Source organism: Choloepus didactylus, chromosome 21, assembly GCF_015220235.1.
Source record: "Choloepus didactylus isolate mChoDid1 chromosome 21, mChoDid1.pri, whole genome shotgun sequence".
NCBI lineage: Eukaryota > Metazoa > Chordata > Mammalia > Pilosa > Megalonychidae > Choloepus > Choloepus didactylus.
The window spans coordinates 8,037,559-8,059,807 of NC_051327.1; the positions used below are offsets into that span (position 1 = coordinate 8,037,559).

Sequence of the window (22,249 nt, forward strand, 5' to 3'; positions counted from 1 at the left end):
TGAAGAAAACCCCTAGGTTCTAAAAGCCATATAGTGACCTTAGTCTAAAATGATAATGGTGGCATTTATGGTTAACTTAGAGAAGCCCACAAGGAAGTCCCAAAGTATTACATGGAAACAGCAAAGACTTCCAGTGTGAACTGAAACATCCCAAAGCTAATGTTACCTTAATGATTCCCAACAGTCTTTCCTTGGCACGCAGTTTTAATTTGCTGCAGATTACCAGGAAAGTTCTCCTTTTCCACCAGTCACCTCTTTCACAGATCTCTTACAGTGATGGGGAATAATTGCAATCCTTGGGGAAATATTTGTAGCCTAATGAATATATGAGAGAAAATGTACAGATATTCATAACTATAGAGAAAAGATTATAAGGAAAAATTTAGCCCTGCCATAACCAAAAGAATTTATATCATGTATTCAGTTAAAAACTCAACAAAAGGAGACTAAGTCTTACTCTCTTGGCTAGCCATCATGACCTTTACAGATCTTCAATGTCTTACTACCCTTTGATCTAATGAACAAATACTTTGACTTTCTTTGTTTTCAAATTCATGTTTGACCTCTTTTAAAGTGAATATTTATCTCATCTCAAATGTGTATTGATTTTTCCTTTTCAGCAGTCTCTTTTTTGCCTGTTTCAGAAAACAACTTGATCAAGGTATAATTTATTATCAAAAATGTCACCAATTTTAAGAGTTCAGTTCAGCAATTTGGAGTAAAATAATAGATCTTTGTAACCACCACCACAATCCAGTTTCAGAATATTTCCTTCACTCAAAAAAATTTCCTTGTACCTGTTGGTGGTCAATCCCTGATCCCGTCCTCAGGCAAACATTGATCTACTTTCAAATGTCTCAAGAAATTTGCCTTTTTTGAAAATTTTAGCATGTATGAAATAGCATGTATAGTATTTCTCTCCTTCTTGCTCTATATATTCCACTGGATGGGTAGACCACATTTTGTTTATTCAGTTATCAGCTAATGGATATTCAGATTGTTCCACTTTTTGGTTATTATGATCAATGCTGCTAAAACATTTGTGTATAAGTTTTTCAAATACCTTCCCTTCCTTGGGGGATCACTTGGCTATTCCTGGAAGAAGAGAGGATGGAATCTTTCACTGTACTCATATATAAAACAGAATCTGTAAAATTCATGTTATAAACCTATACAATTCTCACATCAAGAGCTAATGTGTAGTAGTTCCCATTTGCTGACTAGTTGTCTCTACCCTTATTTCTTCCTACAAGTATGGCTTAGGAAATGACAAAAGCCATAGATGTCATATGCATATATGCATCTGTGTGTAAAATCTCTTCAGAGAATAGAAAATTATAAATATTTTCTAGTGGGGTTGTGAAAGACCCAAGCAAACTTCTATTTTTTTTAACCTTCATTTTATTGATATATATTCACATACCACACAGTCATACAAAACAAATCGTACATTCGATTGTTCACAGTACCATTACATAGTTGTACATTAATCACCTAAATCAATCCCTGACACCTTCATTAGCACACACCCAAAAATAACAATAATAATAATTAAAGTGAAAAAGAGCAATTGAAGTAAAAACGAACACTGGGTACCTTTGTCTGTTTGTTTCCTTCCCCTATTTTTCTACTCATCCATCCATAAACTAGACAAAGTGGAGTGTGGTCCTTATGGCTTTCCCAATCCCATTGTCACCCCTCATAAGCTACATTTTTATACAGCTGTCTTCGAGATTCATGGGTTCTGGTTTGTAGTTTGATAGTTTCAGGTATCCACCACCAGCTACCCCAATTCTTTAGAACCTAAAAAGGGTTGTCTAAAGTGTGCGTAAGAGTGCCCACCAGAGTGACCTCTTGGCTCGTTTTGGAATCTCTCTGCCACTGAAGCTTATTTCATTTCCTTTCACATCCCCCTTTTGGTCAAGAAGATGTTCTCCGTCCCACGATGCCGGGTCTACATTCCTCCCCGGGAGTCATATTCCACGTTGCCAGGGAGATTCACTCCCCTGGGTGTCTGATCCCACGTAGGGGGGAGGGCAGTGATTTCACCTTTCAAGTTGGCTTAGCCAGAGAAAGAGGGCCACATCTGAGCAACAAAGAGGCATTCAGGAGGAGACTCTTAGGCACAAATCTAGGGAGGCCTAGCCTCTCCTTTGCAGCAACCGTCTTCCCAAGGGTAAAACTTATGGTAGAGGGCTCAACCCATCAAACCACCAGTCCCCTAAAGCTACATTTTTATACAATTGTCTTCGAGATTCATGGGTTCTGGGTGGTAGTTTGATAGTTTCAGGTATCCACCACCAGCTACCCCAATTCTTTAGAACCTAAAAAGGGTTGTCTAAAGTGTGCCTATAAATGGAAAATGCAACACCAAAATTTCAAATTCTATGGACAGGTCAGGCAGCAGATTGGACACAGTAGAGGAGACAATTAGTGAACTAGAAGATAGAAAAAAAATTATTTAAAATATAGCAATTCAAACTGTGGGTCATCTGACAGGATGCAAGAAGAAGACTGCAGGATCATTTCTGTGATATTTTTGCCAAAAACATATAATCTGAATCTCATCATAAGGAAACATCAGAAAAATCCACACTGGGGGACATTCTACACTACTGGCCTTCAATTTTCAAAAGCATCAAGGTCATGAAAGTCAAGGAAAGACTAAGAAATTATTCCAGATTGAAGGAGACAATACAGACACAACAATGAAATGCAATCCATGATTCAGAAATGGATCCTTTTCTTTCAAAGGGCACTGAGACAAGTGGCAAGACTTAAAAGGTCTGGGGATTAAATAATAGAATGTATTAACATTAATTTTCTGATTGTGATGGTTATACTGTAGTTGCGTAGAATGTCTTTGTTTGTAGGAAATACACAGCAAAGTAATTAGCAGTGATGGGCATCACACAGGCAATTTATTCTTTCAAATGTTTCGGGGGGAAAAGCCCTTTGTATTAAAACTTGCAAATTTTTCTCTAATTTTAAGATGTATGTTTTCAAAAAGTGAATAAAAAATAAATAGAAAAGGTGAAAAGCCTTAGGCAAACCTTATTTCTCCATGAAGAAATATCTATAAATCAAGGTTTACAATTATTAAAATATAGTTTGATGGCACCATAACAATTTTAATAGTTCTAAACACTAACAACTGACACAGCAGTAATATATCAAAATGATGGCTACCTAAATCTTTATAGTTATATAGTGATAACTTACAAATAAATACATCTAGCAAATGAATCTTACAAATACATCTTACAAATGAATCTTACAAATGACTCTTACAAATACATCTTACAAATGAATCTTTCTTACAAATGAATCTTACAAATACATCTTATGAATGAATCTTAAAAATACATCTTAGAAATGAATACATCTTACATGTATTTATCTTACAAATAAATACATCTACTGAAGTATTAACAATAATAAAACAATGTTTAAACAGCTGGAATTTTGGCTATGTAAAACTCAATAATGCTGGTTTTCATTTGCAAAATCCATTTAAAGGTTTCAGATGCTGAGAAACATAGTTTGAAGTAATCTATGTAAATTTTTATCATACATATATGATACAAAATATATTTTCCTTTAATATTTTCACATATCATACAACAGGAAACCATTAGAATATTATGTAAACAGCCTAGTAAATAAATTCTTATTATGTATCTTTCAGATCATATACTTTTTCCTTAAAATCTCTACATATTCTTGCGATGTTTTTAAAATTAGATCTTGATTTTGATTTGACTCATCACTAGACTAGAGGAACTCTATAGGATCCAAGTTCAAAATCAGCAGCAGCTAGAAAGAAAAAGAAGAATTAAATCTTTAATCTAAAATACTTAATAGTTAAAACTAAGTAGAAGTCAGTAAAGAAAGTCGAGAACTTTATTAGTGTTAGTAAGAATGAAAAATGTTTGTACAGCTACAGTTCAAAATACAATTACTGTTACATATAATTTGCCCATATTTACAAATTAAATTGCCACTGTGACTAAATATCAGGGCTTCTGATTTTTTATTCTTCATTTATTTATTCAACAACCTTTTGCTATGGTATTTTGACAAGCACTGGATTATAAGATGAAAATGACAAAGTCTACCCCTCCACAATTGTGTACTATAACCTTAAAAACCAGATGAACAGGCCACTTTCATACAAAGTCACATATATAACAGGTACAAAAACAGAGTACTATTGGAACACATGGGGGGAACATCTATCCCAGTTTTGTGTCAGTATCACAGGCCTTTTAGTGCAGGTGACATGTAAGTTGCTACCCTAAGGATAAGTAAAAATTATCTCAGGAAGAAGCCCTCTGGAGTTATATAAGTAGTCTAGTTTGGTTACATGCAAGAGCAAAGGGAGAGAGTAGGGGTAAGTGGGCAAGCGATAGCGCTGAATAACTTAGCAACAACCCTATCGATTTTGAGGGTTTTTATTCCATGCTAAGGAATCTAGAATTATCCTGAGGGCAAAAGGAAGGCAATGACAAAGGGAATGACTGGAGATTTAAAATGTCACTAGTCAAGTGACAGCTATTTGAATAGAAATTGCTTGACTAAGTGTCACGAGATTAGTCTGTTTTTTTTGGCCTCCTATTGCTACTACAGTAAAGAGAAGTGGCTAATGCTTTCCTTCTGTTTCCTTGAGAAGAGTTTCAGTGGGCAGGCTGACAGTTCCCTAGGTATGGCAGAAGTGAAGGCAGGCTATAGCCAGAAATAAAAAGGGATACATAGACTTTCTGTGATGTTTAAAAGATACAGAAACATGATGATTAAACGAAGAATAATTATATTCTTCATTATGAATGTTTATGCTTTAATGTCTTTCATTAGATGTATATAAGAAAAAATATTTAACATTGCATCTAATATCCAAAGTATAAAAAGGGATGGCATTTACTATTTATAGTTTATTTCAGAAATCAATGCTATCTAAATGTAATTAGTAAATTTTATCAACATACCTTTCCGTATTTCTCTAGTTATATTTCTTTCCAACTCCTGCTGCAGCTGTAATTAAGTCAAATATCATTTATGATGTTTAATTTAAATGAGAGAGACAATATAGTAAGAATGGCACATATCTTATGAAATGTGGCCTTTAAATACTACTTTTTAGAGACTAGACTTAACTTGGGGATTGCTTAAAGAGAAAAATAATCACATAAATTAAATAAAACAAGTTTTACTCATTTTAAGTTTAGATAATAGAGTGAGATATATATCTATAATGTTGTTAGATTAATCTGATAAACAGTACAATTAATCATTGGTCTACTGAATAAACATCATTTCAGAAGGGCAATATTTGATCTTAATGGTACAAAGAAGGTTGAACAATTCAAGTCATGTTTAACACTGAATGCATTATTTTACAGTTCTTAGTAAACTCTGTTCTTTATAAAAAGTTGAAACCAGTTTTTTACTTTAATGGGATTTTTCCTTAAAATAAACTCAGGGATGGGGAAATGGGGTATTGATGCTTAAAAGGTACAAAGATTCTGTTTTGGGTCATGAAAAAATCTTGGTAATGGATGGTGGTGACGGTAGCACAACATTGAATGCAATTAATATCAACAGTGTACTAAAAATTGTTGAAATGGGAATTTTTATGTAATATATATATAGTGGATATATATCTCTATAATAAAAATAAATTAATAAAGCAAACTTTCCATTCTGTACTTTTAGAAAAGAAAGTATATTCTATGTGATTAATTTTTCAGCACAGAATCATAAATACAGAAAATGAAGAAAGTGGTACTGTGTCTTAATATCATGTGAAAATTCTAATGGCAAAAAATTAAGTAAACATATACTACCTATATCATGATTGAAACATTCTTTATTCACATGAACACAAAGAGTTCAGAAAATTTGCTTGAAGGAAGGATAAATTTAGGTTAGAGATAGTTTTCGAACTTAGTTTCTTTGATTTATGACTTTCTAGAATTGGGAACAAGAAAACAATGTATAACTCTAATAGTAACTTTGTTTTCCTTTACAGAAATTAGGACCAATTTTTTGAAACAACTAATTGTAATTATAGTTACATTTACCTACATAATTATGAAATGTGTAGGAATATTTCAAACTATATTGCAGAGTTCCCATCTAACAGAGTCTAAAACAGTATACTGATGTCTTAGTTTGCCAGGCTGCCATGACAAATACCACAGTCTGTCCTCATATGTTAAAAGACATATGAATGAAATATATTCATTTCATCGCAACATCCCAAAAGCCTTAAGTTACATTTTAGCAACACCTCTACGGGTAAAGTCTCATCAAAATCCATGACAGGTGTGGTCCTTCTTGGGCCAAAAGTTCTTCTCTGTGGACCTGTGTAACTTTGAAAACAACTTATCTGCTTCCCAGACCATGGTGGGTCAGACATAGGATAGATATTCCCATTCCAGAAGGGAGAAACTAGAAGGAAAACAGGGGTCAGAGGCCCCAAGCAAGTCTGAAATGCAGCAGTGCAATCTCCAGCAGATTCTCAAGTCTGAGAGTCACCTCTGGATTGGTGCTTGTCCTCTGTGCCTGCTGGAGCGGCAGCACCACACCTTCCCAGCACTGGGGCAGAGACCAGGGTCTTCCTGAGTGGGGGACAGGCTCCCCCTGAAAGCAAGGGCCTGGGCCCCACCCTGAGCACTGGGGAGACAGCCACACTCTTCCTGAACATTAGGGCGGAGCCCCCCACCTCCCCTCCAAGCACCGAGGATGGACCTTCTCTCTTGGCTCAAGGAGGTCTCTTTGGTCCAGCCCTAAGCTTCCAAGGTTGTACCTTCCATCCAATATCGGAACAAAATTTTGCCATGTTCATTCAACAATTATTTATTGACAGGCTATGGTTAAATTGATATTTTTAGATTAAAATCTGGTATCAAACAAGTTTGCCCATTTAAACCACTGCAATTGAATATCTAACAGTAAAAAGATGAACGTTTCAAGAAAATTACACTTAGTGTGTAAATATGAAATACACATACTTTGCTACAGAGAAAAGAACTGCTGATCAAGGAGCTGAAGAATTAAGTAACAAAGCCATACGTATATTTAAAGAACTCACAGTAAAGTGAAAAGATAAATGAAAGAAGAACAATTGGAAGAAGAATATCTTTCAAAGGATAAAATGACTACTAAGCATTTCTCTAAGTAGATAAAATGAAGTGGAATTATATAGAGCATATGATTGAAATAAGAAACAAGTTTATTAAAACCCAGTCATTACCTTATGAGTAGTTAGCAAAACTATTATGATAGTTTGGTTAGAGTTAAAATTCAGAACAGACAGGCATTGTCTTGGTGATGCAAAAAGGGGGTTTATTTTTAGTTGGGAAGAAATGTGACTCAATATTCTGCTGAGATACAATGTTCTGTCATGTAAAAAGTTAAAGTCTTCTGGCTATTAATTGTTTTAGCTTTGATGTATTTGTATAACAATCTTTAGAAAAAGTCACTATATTGAATGGACACTTGACAATAGAGAAATTACTCAAATAAATCATTAGAAGTTATTTTAAAGTGTCAGTAATGCACCAAAAATCCAAAATCAATGTAAATTTAGTCTTCCCATTTAAGCAGAGTTAAACAACATATCCCAGGCAACTCCTGTGTGCCAAGCATTGCATGAGGCATTGGATATGAACAAACATATCAGACAAGTCTTGAATACAAAAAAATTTTAAGCTAGAGAAATTTTTCTTTTATAAAATTGTCTGGAATAAATTTTAAAGTTTTCAGTTCTTAGAAAAGGATAGTATGTTCTATAAAATCTAACCGGTGATCTATCTGTTCAGGCTAGTTTTAATTTTTATATCTTATAATAATATAGAATTGGATAAGGATAAAACTGTAAATTACTTCTGTTGTATAGGACAAAGCATCCCAGGATTAAACTAGAATGAGAAATCTGAAACTAAAAATTAGGAAAATATATATGGACTCTTCAGCAGTACTATGATGTCAGGTGGCAAGACTAACCTTCATGTCACGGTGAGAGATATAATAAATATTAATGAATGTCAGGGAAACTTCAACAACCAGTACAACTGAAATCAAAGACTAGAGAAATAATTGATCACAATCGTTTTCTTTAAAATTAGGAGAAAACAAAAAAGCTGGGCATGACAGAAATCACAGTAGAAATAATCCAAAACGTTGAAACCTTACAACTAAAGGTGATTTATAAACAATTTTAACAATATGCTAATTTTAATGCAATTTTATTGAGGTATATTCACACAGCATAGAATATTAATGCTATTTTTAACATTTTATTTTCTAGTGTCATAGCTAAAAACCTCTAGAAATCTGTTGTTTTGTAGTGCCCCATCCAAAACCCATATCTTTCTATCATGTCAGACAATATGTTACCTCTTCTCATAATGTTAATTTATGTTTTTCTGGTGGAAATAATTAAATTCTGAGCAACTCTAGAAGGCACCTTCTTGCAGTAACTCTGAGAATTCTGTGGATAACAACTGTATAACAACCCTTTCATGGCATCACACAGTGAATATGAAGACACCAAGAACACACCATTGTATTTTGACAGAGTAGTTCTTTTTAATTTCTCTTATTAAATCTAGCATGATCTGGCAAACCAATGCCCTACAAGGGGACCATGTATACCTTGAACTACTACATTAAGTTTAAAATAAATTATTTCCAACCTATGTAGAAATACTAAAAAGTAAAACTCCTTGCCCCCCAAAAAATTAAGGGGAAAAAAATCCTCAAGTACCTTCTCTTTCATTGCTTCTGCATTTACATACTCTTTCAAACAATACATCACCTGACTTTTTGGTGAGAATTAATGAGAACATTTTAAGCTTGCATCATGCTTAACAATTAAAAAAAAAAGTATTTGACATTCATTTTCTTATCTGTACCCAATAATCCAATGTTATGACTTTGAAGTACTTAGACCCTGAACCCTCTCATTTTTTTCAGAAAAGTAAAATGAAATTAAGCTAACTAAATGATGAAAACATATCAGGCAGCTAAGATCTTGCATTTACATGCTAAAATAGTCAATTTATTCATTTTTAAGATATTTGGCAGCAAGGCTAAGACACTTCCTAGTGTAGAGAAAAGTAGCATAGGGTGCAGAAGAATTCTTTGATTTGTAATGACATGAAGCCAAAAAAAAGTCTAGGTTTCATTTAACAATGGCCTATGTTACTCTTCCCTAGAGTAGAAGATCATGAAAATACTATCAAAATAATAACCTGATATACACTGAAATAGATATTTTAATAACTATTTACTATTTTCCTTGCTATTAAAATATTCTTCATATCACTGCCTTATAGCCATCAATCATTCAAGTGATGGCAAGATGTAGAACTATAAGTGAATTTCATTCTTAAAACTCAAACATTTGCTTGATTTAACTGTTTTAAAAATATGGTGTAATTGCCTGGGCAATAGACACACTTTATAAAAATTTAGATAAAAAAGCTGTAAGTAAAATGTCAATTAAGGATTTACTTTCATGTAAAAAATGACAAAAATTTTAACTTAAAAATAAAAATTCATATACTTAGTGTCACACATTTATTTAATTAAAAGGATTTATCTGGGATTCCTTTAAATAATAAGCACCCACATGTGTTTAAATATTTGGATGCCAATAATTCACTTGTGCTTAGGGTAGAAAAGTTCAGATGGTGCAGGACAACTTTAAAAAGGTTATGAACAACAACCAACCTGAAATCAACAAGAAAGAAAATCAAGACATCTCCAAGTGTTGGTTATTAGGCAGTACTTTTCAAAATCTAAATACAGCTTTTCAAGAAATTTAAAATGTGTCGGTTTAGTTACATTTATTAAATAAAGTTAACAATGGCTATCTCTTGAAAATGAGACACTCAGGGTCTTGAAAAAGAATGTAAATTTTCTATATCCTTTCTTTGTAAACACAAATAATTATGAACTTAAGGTGCTTGAGTAATTAAGAAGCACAGTATTTCACTAAATTTGAAACTTGAATTATGTCAGAAACCTGAAACCCAAGGACAAAGATATCAGAACTAACCTTGGTGAAGAAGGTCTCCATGCTATTACTTGAAGGCCGTGGGATTGAGGAAGGAATTACTACATTTTGTCTTGGAATAAGATTTCTATTGAGCACTGAATGATTATTAAGATTTCCAGCACATGATGGCTCCAGGACCGGTGTCACGGTAAGAGGGCTGACTAAGTATCTGTTCCGTAGCTTCTCCATGAGTAATTTGGTGGTGGTCTCTGCTAGCTGCTCCTGAGTCCTGTGATGATTATAAAAGACAAATGCTTAGGATTTCCTTTTTCCTTAAATGATGCCTCAATGACGTACACTTTTAAAGTTGCACAACAGTAAGCAGAATTGCCCATTAAACAGTGATGTAACACTGAAATGTGACGGAGCATACCTACTAAATACAATTACAGCTTTAAAATTGTTTTAGTAAAGTACACATTCTAGGGGGTTCCTAACCAACAAATACTTCAAGTGAAGGCTGGAAGGGGGAGAAAAGGCTCTCAGTGTTGTCAATGGCCACCTTCTGGAGTGGCTCCACTGACAAGAGTCTCGATGCCAATAGAAACACTTGTACTGAGGAAACTGGTTTACAGATCAGGAAAACCATATTTTCAAGCATTTGCTCAAACCACCCTTGTTCATTTCACTCACAACCCTACAGAAATTAAGCATGAGGCACTGTGGAATAATACAGAGTTACACAACCTCTGGGGGAGAATAATAAGCTGAGGTCTTGATCCAAAAGAACTAAAACATCTCCATACCTTTTTATCAAGGCACTGGAGGTGAGACTTGCCCTTCCTGTCTTCCACACAGCCCTGAGGCTGAATTACACTTTCCTTGGCCCTACGTTCATCTTTTCCCTACTTCACAGATGCGCCTTTACGGAGAGGGGGAAAGCAGTAAAGGACGGCTGGTCTCAGCGCGCCCTCTAGTGACCACACGAAAGCTCACACTCAAGGAAAGCTCATTTACCAAGTGCCAGAATGTGCCAAGAATACTAGTAGCACTTGACCCTTTCTCTGGGTTTAAGCTATCTTTCAAAAAATAGTTAAACTCTAAACAAACAAACAAACTCATTAATATTTCTATTTAGGAGAGTGCTGAGAAGCAATATCATAATAACATCATTGTCAAAATCATAAAGCTTCAAAAACACTGTTTCAAATCAAAATCACAAGATAGAATTTCAAACCCATTAAAATGGCTACTATTAAAAAAAGGAAAATAACAAGTATGGGGATGGATGTGGAAAAATAGGAACACTCATTCATTGTTGGTGGGATGTAAAATGGTGCAGTCTTTGTGGAAGACAGTTTGGCAGTTCCTCAGAAAGTTAAGTGTAGTATTACCATATGACCTGGCAATCCCACTATTAACTCCAAAAGCATTAAAAGCAGACTTGAACAGGTATTTGCACACTGATGTCCATAGTGGCATTATTCAAAATTGCCCAAAGATGGAAGCAACGCAAGTGTCCATCAACTGATGAATGGATAAACAAAATGTGTGTGTGTGTGTGTGTGTGTGTGTGTGTGTGTGTGTGTAAATATAATGGAATGCTATTCAGCCATAAAAAGGAATGAAGTTCAGATAATGCGACAACATGGATGAACCTTGAAGATATCACGTTGAGTGAAATGTCAGACACCAAAAGACAAATAATTGTATGATCTCACTGATGAGAAATAATTAGAATAAACAAATTCGTAGTCAGAAACTAGAATACAGGTTACCAGGGGGTGGGTGGGGGTAGGGAATGGGGCATAAATGCTTAATTGGTACAGTTTCTGTTTTGGGTGATAGAAAAGTTTTGGTAATGGATGGTGATGACAGTAGCACAAAATTGTGAATGTGGCTGACACAAATGAATTGTATATTTGAATGTGGTTAAAAGGGGAAATGTTAGGTTGTATATAGGTTATTAGAATAAATTTTAAAAACACCACAGGACTGTACAACACAAATAGTGAACCCTAATAAAAACTATGGACAATAGTTAACAGTGTAATTCTAATTGTATTGATTCATCAATTATAACAAAGGAGCCACAATAGTGCTAAGTGTTAATAATAGGGAAAACTGTGTAAGAGTGGGATATAGGGAAACTGTATTTTTTGTATGATTTTTCTGTAAACCTACAACATCTCTAATTAAAAATACAAAACATACTTTTGCTTTAATACTGGTATACGAGGCTCACTATATGAGAATACTAAGGAAAAAAATAATAAAGCCATGTAAAACCAAAAAAAAAAAAAAAGCGGGGGGAGGATACAAACTATCCTAGACTAACATTTTAAAGGTAATTCACTTACATAATTTCCCCAAATTATACTGTCAAACTAGTTTTTACTTCCTACTAATCTCACAAACCTAGCTCACTAAAAAGTATACTTTAGAGGCAAATTAATGAGCTAAATTTATTTTCTATAACTTTTAGTTCTTCTAGATACAGGTGCTTGTATCTTTCCAGCTCTGATTTATTAGAATCTTCTTGGAAAATTTTCATTTTGGAAAGTTGGGGTCTCTGCCTTTTCCGGCTGCATTCTCATGTATGATGCCTCAGGCACTAGCCTCTATTGCCCCGTCTTTTAAAATTTTTTTTTGCATTTTTAAAATTGTGAACATTAACATGTATACGTAACAGTGATAACATTCATTGCATGATTTCACAAGTAGTTAGAGAGCAAATCATGGGTCACAGTTCCACAACTTCAGCCATTGCCATTATTGTAAAATATAAAATACATACAGAAAGGTGTCATCTCTTGATGTACAGCTCGCAGTCATATATGTAATTTCAAAAACTGTTATGGGTTACAGTTCCACAGTTTCAGTTCTTTCCTTATTCTACAATACAAGGTATATACAGAAAGGTAAAGACCTTCAAGGCACAATTCAATGAGCAGCTATAGAGCAAATCTTAAGGGATGCTACAGGCTACAGTTCCACCATGTCATTTACCTCCTTCCAGCCATTCCAACACCCCAGCATCCAAAAATATATATATAATTATATTCTATGATTCTCTGTTTTGACTTACTCATTTAGTTTCTTTGACAATACTGTAACTTTTAGTTCTTCTAGATACAGGTGCTTGTATCTTTCCAGCTCTGATTTATTAGAATCTTCTTGGAAAATTTTCATTTTGGAAAGTTCGTATTCTAAATCTTTTATTCTGAGTTCCATCTGCTGTCTCATTGAAGTGTTATTATTCTCCCTTAACTGCTCTAACTTTTCTTGAGATGCTGCTTGTATCTAAATCAAATTAAAAGAATACATAATAAAAATAATTATAACCTGAATAATTATAGTGTATTCTTTTCTTCTAGTCTTTTTAATCAATGATTGAGAAAGCAATTTTAAATATGTGATAAAAGCTGAAGTTTAAAATATTCACATTAATGTCAGCTGAATTAAATGTGAACCATAAAAAAAGTTGAATCATTCTGATATTGGTGCTTATGTAATCTGATAACTCAAAGAAAAATAAAATCAATTTAAAATTGTAAAAATTGAGCAATATAACTTAAGAGTAACCCAAAAGTATAGTACAATTTTTAAATCATGATTTTTTCTTTTCCCCCAATGGTCTTGTTTTATGCCAACTGGTCTTAATAATCAAGTGATTCTCTAATGAGAATCTTTATTCCCAAAGACCAATTTAGTGATAATGGTGGAAACTGAAATATTTAAAGTGAGTCATACGTGCCACCTTCCTTCTAGAAATCTATAAAACAAATTGCTGTAAGGGAAGCAGAGGAAAGATACGCAAGGTATAAATCCAAAATATAATTTACAATGGCACAAATCAAAGCACATCACAAATAAGTAAATTAACCTGTAAAAATAGATTGACTTCTTTTAATTTTTCTACTATTTCCTGTCTGGCTCTTTCTTCAATCTCCTGTTTATATTGTTCTACTCGACCAAGTTCTAGCATATTCATTTCTACATGACTTCTGAGGTTTACTACTACTTGTTCCAACTTCTTTTTATTCTTCTCCAGTTTTTCACATCTCTTTTGTATTGCTCTCACAGACAATAACTCCTGTTGAAGATCTTGATTTTTTGCATACAGATGTAGGCATTTTGAAGATGAAGTTTCAAGTTTTGCTATAAGATCATCAATCTGCATGAACAAAATAATACAATTTGGTAATGAAAGAAGTAGGCTGAGAACAGTCTAACTCACACCAACATCAAACTTGAAATATATTCAACTGCAATAAAATGTTATCTGTACTGTAGTAGATTCTTAGAGCAAGGACCCTTGAATTACTCAGAAAATCAAGAACAAGGTTAAAAACACAAGGAATCACAAAATTAAATTCTTTACCCTCATCATCTTTGCCACACAACTTTTGTACTTGATCTTATACTGTCTTTCATTTTTTTTTATGATTGTTTCATGTTTTTCCTTCTTAAAATGACTATAAGTCACCTTCAGGCAGAAAGTTTCTTAGTACTCCCCTCCCCAGCTTAATGTCCCATAACTTCTAATGATGTTTTAAGTATAAAAGGTACTCCCATCATACTGAGTTATTTGGGTCTGAGCCAATAAATGGCTCTCAGAATAAGACTTGGAAAATAAAATTCTAATTAATGAATCTTGTACAATATGGATCCTAATGCTATAATGCAAATGTTTTACATTAATTTGAATAGCATTCCAAAGAAAAATGATTCTCAGAGTTAAGGAGCAATCACATTTCCCAGTATAAAACTTAAGTGAGATGATCCAGACTTTTTTTTTTTTACTAGGAAATACCTTAATTCAATAGCACTATGTAGTAATCCTTGGTACTTTCTACAGAATAAGGAAGCATACTAAACAACAACAATAAAACTTGCTGGAATTTCAGTTGTACTGAGTTGGGAAGAATCACTTTCCTTTAGATGTAATAATTATTTGACAAGAAAAGGTAAGTGGATTTGGTGGTTTTAAAATCTACAAATTCTTTGACAATTCTCCCACGGAAAGGGAAAAACTAATTTCCTCCCATTGGATATAGACTTGCTTTAGGAACTAGTTTCTAACAAAATGTGGTGAAACTGCTGTATGACTTCCAAAATTAGGCAAAAAATGTAATTCCACCTGACTCTCTCTCAGGAAACCTGCCCTTAGAAACGAGCCACCAAGCTGTGAGGAAGCCGGGGCCCCATGGGGAGTCCTCCCTCCGTTGAGCCATCTGCTGGCCCCAGCCAAGGTCCCAGACAAAAGCCAGCACTGACTGCCAGACATGTGAGCAAACCAGCCTTTAGAGGATTCCAGCCCCAAGTCTTCAAGTCAACATATATGATGCCAAGCGGGTAAGAAATGAGCTGGCTAAATTGCACCTTCATGAACAAAATAAATGTGGTGGCCTTAAGCCACTGTTTTTTTCTTAATTCAATTTTATTGAGATATATTCACATACCATGCAGTCATACAAAGTGTACATTCAATTGTTCACAGTACCATCATATAGTTGTGCATTCATCACCAAAATTAATTTTTGAAAATTTTCATTACCACACATACAAAAATAATAAGAATAAAAATTAAAGTGAAAAAAACACTGAGTGCCTTTTTTTTTTTGCCCCCATTTTTCTACCCATCCATACACTGCCCAAAGGGGAGTGTGGTCCATATGGCTTTCCCAATCACATTGTCACCCCTCATAAGCTACATTTTTATACAAACATCTTCAAGATTCAAGGGATCTGGGTTGTAGTTTGATAGTTTCAGGTATTTACTGCTAACTATTCCAATTCATTAGAACCTAAAAAGCATTGTCTATATTGTGCATAAGAGTGCCCAACAGAGTGACTTCTTGGCTCCTTTTGGAATCTCTCTGCCACTGTAGCTTATCTCATTTCATTTCACATCCCCCTTTTGGTCAAGATGTTCTCCATCCCATGATGCCAGGTCTAGATTCCTCCCTGGGAGTCATATTCCACATTGCCAGAGAGATTTAATCCCCTGGGTGTCAGATCCCAGGTAGGGGGGAGGGCAGCGAGTTCACCTGCCAAGTGAGCCACTGTTTTGAAGTGGTTTATTATGCAGCAGTAAATGACTGGCACAGACATTGATACTAAACATGGGGTGCTGCCATTAAAAAAACAAAACCCCTAAAACATCTAGGAGTGGCTTTGGGACCAGGAGGTAGGGAGAAGCTGAAAGCACTCAGAGAAGAGTATGATTGAAAGCACAGTAGTCAAAACAGCATGGTGTTGGCATAAAGATAGACATATTGATCAATGGAGTCAAGTTAAGAATTCAGAAATAGACTCCCAGATCTACTGTCAACTGATCTTTGATAAGGTCCTGAAAACTACTGAACTGGGACATAACAATCTCTTCAACATATGGGGCTGGGAGAACTGGATATTCATATCCAAAAGAATGAAAGAGGACCCCTACACCTCACGCCCTATACAAAAATTAACTCAAAATGGATCAAAGACCTCAATTTAAGAAACAGTACCATAAACCTCCTAGAAGATAATATACAGAAACATCTTCAAGATTTTGTATTAGGAGGTTGCTTCTTAGACCTTATACCCAATGCACAAGCAATGAAAGAAAAAATAGATAAATGGGAACTCCTCAAAATTAAAAGCTTCTGTACATCAAAGGAATTTGTCAAAAAGGTGAAGAGGCAGCCAACTCAATGGGAAAAATATTTGGAAACCATGTATCTGACAAACGAGTGATATCTTGCATATATAAAGAAATCCTACAACTCAACAACAATAGTACAAAGAGCCCAATTACAAAAGGGTGAAAGATATGAAAAGACATTCCTCTGAAGAGGAAATACAAATGGCTAAAAAAAAAAAACACATGAAAAAATGTTCATCTTCACTAGCTATTAGGGAGATGCAAATTAAGACCACAATGAGATACCATCTCACACCAATTAAAATTGCTGCCATTAAACAAACAGCAAACTACAAATGCTGTAGAGGATGTGGAGAAATTGGAACTCTTATTCATTGTTGGTGGGACCGTATAATGATACAGCCACTCTGGAAGACAGTCTAGTGGTTCCTTAGAAAATTAGATATGGAGTTACCCTTTGATCCAGCAATTTCACTTCTTGGTATATACCCAAAAGATCTGAAAGCAGTGACATGAACAAATATTTGCACACCAATGTTCATAGTGGCATTATTCACAATTGCCAAGAGATGGAAACAATCCAAATGTCCTTCAACAGATGAGTGGATAAAAAAAATGTGGTATATACACACGATGGAATACTACACGACAGACAGTAAGAAGGAATGAGGTTGTGAAACATATGACAACATGGCTGAACCTTGAAGACACGATGCTGAGTGAAATAAACCAGGCACAAAAAGAGATATTGTATGTTACCACTAAGGTGAACTCTGAAAAATGTAAAATAAATGTTTTATATTGTAGAATGTAGGGGACCTAGCAATAGCAATGAGTGACAGGGAAATGATAATCTAACAAAAACAGATAAGTTATGGAGGATAATCTTACTGTTATGGGAATGCTCAGGAATGACTATGGTTTGTTAATTTTTTAAGGGTATGGTAGGAGTATGTTGGAAGCAATGTAGTTATTTTAGGTTATTTTTCTTTTTCCTTTGGTTATAGTTTGTCAATCTTCTTGGAGTGTGGTAGGAACATGTTGGAAGCAATGTAGTTATTTTAGGTTATGTGTTTTTTTTATTCCTTTGTTTTGTTTGAAATGTTTTTTTGTTTGTTTTTTAATGTCTCAATAAATAAGGTTTAAAAAAAGAGTAAAAAATAATAAAAGAAAAAGAAATATCTGTACAAAAAAAAGAGAGAGAGAGAAATGGAGCAGCACCAACACTACTTGCTAGCTTGGACTAAAAGGAACCAAGGCAACACACACACACACACACACACACACACAAAGAAGCCTTTGGGCCTTGGCAGTTCTACGGGGAGGAAACAGGCTGAGAAAACTACTCAGCTGCAAACACAGGTTATTTCTCATGTAGACAAAAAGGGAGAACAAAGAGCCCAGAGGGTACAGCAAAGTGCTATGGAGAATCATTCCCATAATTAGGATGACTGAGGCCTAATCAAACAACTGACAACATACACCTGGTTGTATTTCAGAATTACTATGGACTAGAGACTGCTGTGAGCCCCCTAGTTTTCTTCTTTGTCAATGGTAGGGTTGTTAGCAGATTAGAAGAACATTGAATGTGTGGGTAACAATTTGTCTCTTTAGTTCTGAAGTGTTCATATCAAGAACTGTCCTTAAGGATGTATACAACTAAGGCACCACATCCCCCTCTAGACTTAAGATGGGGAGATCTTGGACTTTGAGCCTGGGCTGGATGCCAGAACAATTGAGATTGTGGGGAGTATTGAGTAAAAATGATTACTTTTCATGTGGGAACATTTAAAACATGTTCATAAGTTCTCTGATATCCATCCCATTAAAAGGGTAGAATATTGGCCAACTTATGTCACATTGATTCTGGTGAATGAGATGTGGAGGAAGTGATTCTGTGTGACTTCCAAGGCTAGGTGAGAAAAGGCAATACAGTGCTGCCTGGCCCTCTTTCTCAGGATGCCTGCCCTTGGAACCCAGCCTCCGTGTGGTGAGGAAGCTCAGACCACAAGCAGAGGCCACAGGTAGGTGTCCTCCCAGCTGCCTGCCCCAACTAAATTCCAGCCAATAGCCAGTACCAACAGCCAGACTTGTGAGTGAACAAACCTCCAAGTGATTCCAGCCCCAGCCTTCGAGTCCACCTAAAGCTGTGTCCAGGATCAGCTCCAGGGTTACTCTCAAGAACCAGATCAAAAGAGAATCTAATTGTGAATTATAAGATGATGAATTAGCTAGATTTCTAAGGACAAAAGCTTAGACTTAATCTTCTCCTCCTTAGATGGTGACATCTATGGAAGAGCATATGAATTATAAGGAGTTAGTAATAAAAGATCATGAAGTGAACAGTAGACTGAGTCAGCAGATCCTCTAAGAGCTGATGGAGATGGGAGTGAAGGGAGAGGCACTGGGGAAAGAAACTAAAGACCTGAAAGGAGGAAAGAAAAGGACACACTCTATCTTTTTGTATTGTAAATAAGCCTGACTTCCCTTCAAGTCAAAGAGCCAGCAAAGACCTAAGTTGGCCATAGGCTCCTTCCACTACACACTGACTTTTTAATATTACATAAGACAAATCGTAATAGGCAGGATAACTAGGAAACAGTTCTCATAAAGTCTGATTTGGTATTGGCATAAGGATTAGACATATATATATATATATATCAATGAAATAAAATTGAGAATCTAGAAATAAAACCACACATTTATAGTCAATTGATTTCCAGCAGGGGTGTGGTGGTGGTTAGAAGCTGTATGTACCCCAGAAAAAACATGCTCTTAAAGTTAATCCATGCCTGTGGGTGTGAACCCATTGTAAGTAGAACCTTTTGCTGAGGTTACTTCAGATAGGGTGTGGCCCACCTCAGCCAGAATGGGTCTTAATCCTATTACTGGAGTCCTTTATAACAGAATGAAATCCAGAAAAAGAGAAAGTCACAGGAAGCAAGAAGCTGAAAAGAAACCCAGAAGATAAGGAAGAGACCAGGAGATGCCACCATGGACCTTGCCATGTGACAGAGGAAACAAGGATCACTGGCAGCCAGCCCCAAAATGCCAATCTTCAGGGAGAAAGCATCACCTTGATGATGTCTTGATTTGGATCTTTTCCTAGTCTCAAAACCATGAGCAAATAAATTCCCATTGTTTAATCTGACCCATTTCACGGCATTTGCTTAAGCAGCCTAGGAAACCAAAGCAGGTGCCAAGACCACCCGAGGGGGGAAAAACATTCTTTTAACAAATACTGTTGGGACAACTGGATATTCACCTGCAAAAGAATGAAGTTGGATCCCTAAACCTCAACCCTATATAAAAATTAATTCAAAATATGAGAGTTAAATTTAAGAGCTTAAACTATAAAACGCTGAGAAGAAAACACAGGTGTAAATCTTTATGACTTTGGATTTGGGAATGATTTCTTAAATATGACAGCAAAGCACAAGTAACTAAAGAAAAAAGATAAACTGGTTTCACCAAAATTAAAAACATTTGTGCCTCAAAAGACACCATTAAGAAAGTGAAAAGGCAAGCCTCTGAATGGGAGAAAATATTTGCAAACATCACATATTTGATAAGGGATTTGTATCTACGATATATATCTTACACCTCAATAATAAAAAACAACTCAATTAACAAATGGGCAAAGGATATGAATTCACAGTTCTCCAAAAAAGGTATACAAATGGCCAATAAACACATTAAACACATGAAAAGATCAATTTCATTAGTTGTCAGGGAAATACAAATCAAGACCACATGCGATGCTATTTCACACCCACTAGGATGTCTATATCAAAAAAGACCCGATAATAATAAGTTCTGGGCAAGGATGCTAGTGGGAATGTAAAATGGTTCAGCCACTTTGGAAAACAGACTGATAGTTCCTAAAAATGTTATACAGAGTCACCATTTTAACCCAGTGATTCAACTCTTCAGGTATATACCCAAGAGAAATGAAAACATGTACATAAATGTTTATGGCAGTATTATTCATAACAGCCAAAAAGTGGAAACAACCTGGTAGTCCATCTACTGATGAATGGATAAAAAAATGTAGTTAAATCCACAAATGGAACATTATTTGGCAATAAAAATAAATGTACTGATACATGCTACAACATGAATGAACCTTGAAAACATCATGCTAAGTGAAAGAAGTCAGTCACAAAGGACCACATATTGTGTGATTCCATTTATATGAAATGTTCAGAATAGGCAAATCTGTAGAGACAGAGAGTAGATTGTTGGTAGACTAGGACTGGCAGGGGAGGGGAGAAGAGATTGGAAGATGCTGGTGAAAGGGTACGGGGTTTCCTTTCTGGGTTGAGGGAAATGTTATAAAACTGATTTTGGCCATGATTGTACAATTCTTGAATATACTAAAAGCCAATGAACAGTGAACTGTACATTTTAAATAGGTGAATTGTATGGTACATTAAATGACATCTCAATAAACTTGTTACAAAAAAATGATTTGATGCTTTTGATTTGGGGTCTTATAATGATGTACAGCTTGGTTTTAGATAACTGGCCAGGGTTCAAAACCAAAGAATCAACACTATGCCCTTTTTATAGGAAAAAGGTTGTCTTTTTCTTGGTATCAAGTCTCTAAAATTAATAGAAAAAACTTTATTTAATGGTTCAAAGCATTGAGTGAATTATATTTCCCAAAAGTAAATGTTTTTGCCCCAAAACTAATTAAAAATTACCTGAAGTTTTAGCACAGTAATCTGACTATCCCTTTCAATTTGCTTGGGTTTTAAATCTCCACGGAAACTAAGTTCTCCATTTTCATATTCACTTAACTCCTTTCTTGTCATCTTTAAGAGTTTCTTTAATCTGCAGTAATGAACAGAATGAGTAAAAATCAAGTTCTTTAAGGGTTATTATTTAATAATTTTATTTAAACAGATATTCTGTTCTATCATATAGGAAACACAAATCTATACATTACAATACTCTCATTTGTTTTAATCTAAAATTGTCTGAAAGCAATCTAACTAAATTGCAGTCTAGGTAAATAAAATCATGAAGAAAAATTTTATGACATCCATGGTAAAAAGAGTTAATACTGCACCATTTATAAAGAGTTCTTATAATAAATTATTAAAATCCATTTTTAATTCATTAATGCAAAACACTGAACTATTTTAAAATTTATTAGCTATAACCCCTATATCAGGATCTGAGGAGAAGAAAAGCCTAATTATATATGAATGTTTTGCAAAGATATCAAAAATCCATTTTGCTCCCTGTTGACCATAGTCTTATTCTACAAGAAGAGTGTACTCAAAAAACATCATGAAAATTATTGAAAGTATAAAAAGAACAGGAAAGAAAAATCTCTGAAGCCTGAGTTGAGGGGAAAAAGGAAACAGAGCTTGAAAAGAAAGGAAGTCAGCAGAAAGATAGTATATAACAGTCTCTTAAAGGAAGACTGCTTTAAGAAGAGAACTAGAGATCTTTGCTAGTACACTTTTAAAATGACAGGCATGCAAAACAATACAGAGAATGACAGAGTGAAATGAGAGGAAACTATTGATCAGATTCAGAGAACAAACTTAAGGTATCAGCAAAAACAGAAAGGGAGTCTT

At 34.8% G+C, this 22,249-nt stretch overlaps 1 protein-coding gene across 1 annotated transcript in view; it reads right to left on the reverse strand.

Annotated features, from left to right (window-relative positions):
- Nucleotides 1-3,723: 3,723 nt before the first annotated feature.
- LOC119518087 (ankyrin repeat domain-containing protein 26-like) overlaps nucleotides 3,724-22,249 on the reverse strand; it is a 130,048-nt gene continuing 111,522 nt past the window's right edge. The window contains exons 24-29 of the mRNA XM_037815161.1: nucleotides 21,365-21,529; nucleotides 13,893-14,183; nucleotides 13,095-13,309; nucleotides 10,067-10,295; nucleotides 4,986-5,031; nucleotides 3,724-3,816 (exon numbers count right to left, since the gene is read on the reverse strand). Coding sequence (XP_037671089.1) covers nucleotides 3,770-3,816; nucleotides 4,986-5,031; nucleotides 10,067-10,295; nucleotides 13,095-13,309; nucleotides 13,893-14,183; nucleotides 21,365-21,529 — 993 coding nt within the window. The 3' untranslated portion in view covers nucleotides 3,724-3,769. The remainder of the gene's footprint in view (nucleotides 3,817-4,985; nucleotides 5,032-10,066; nucleotides 10,296-13,094; nucleotides 13,310-13,892; nucleotides 14,184-21,364; nucleotides 21,530-22,249) is intronic.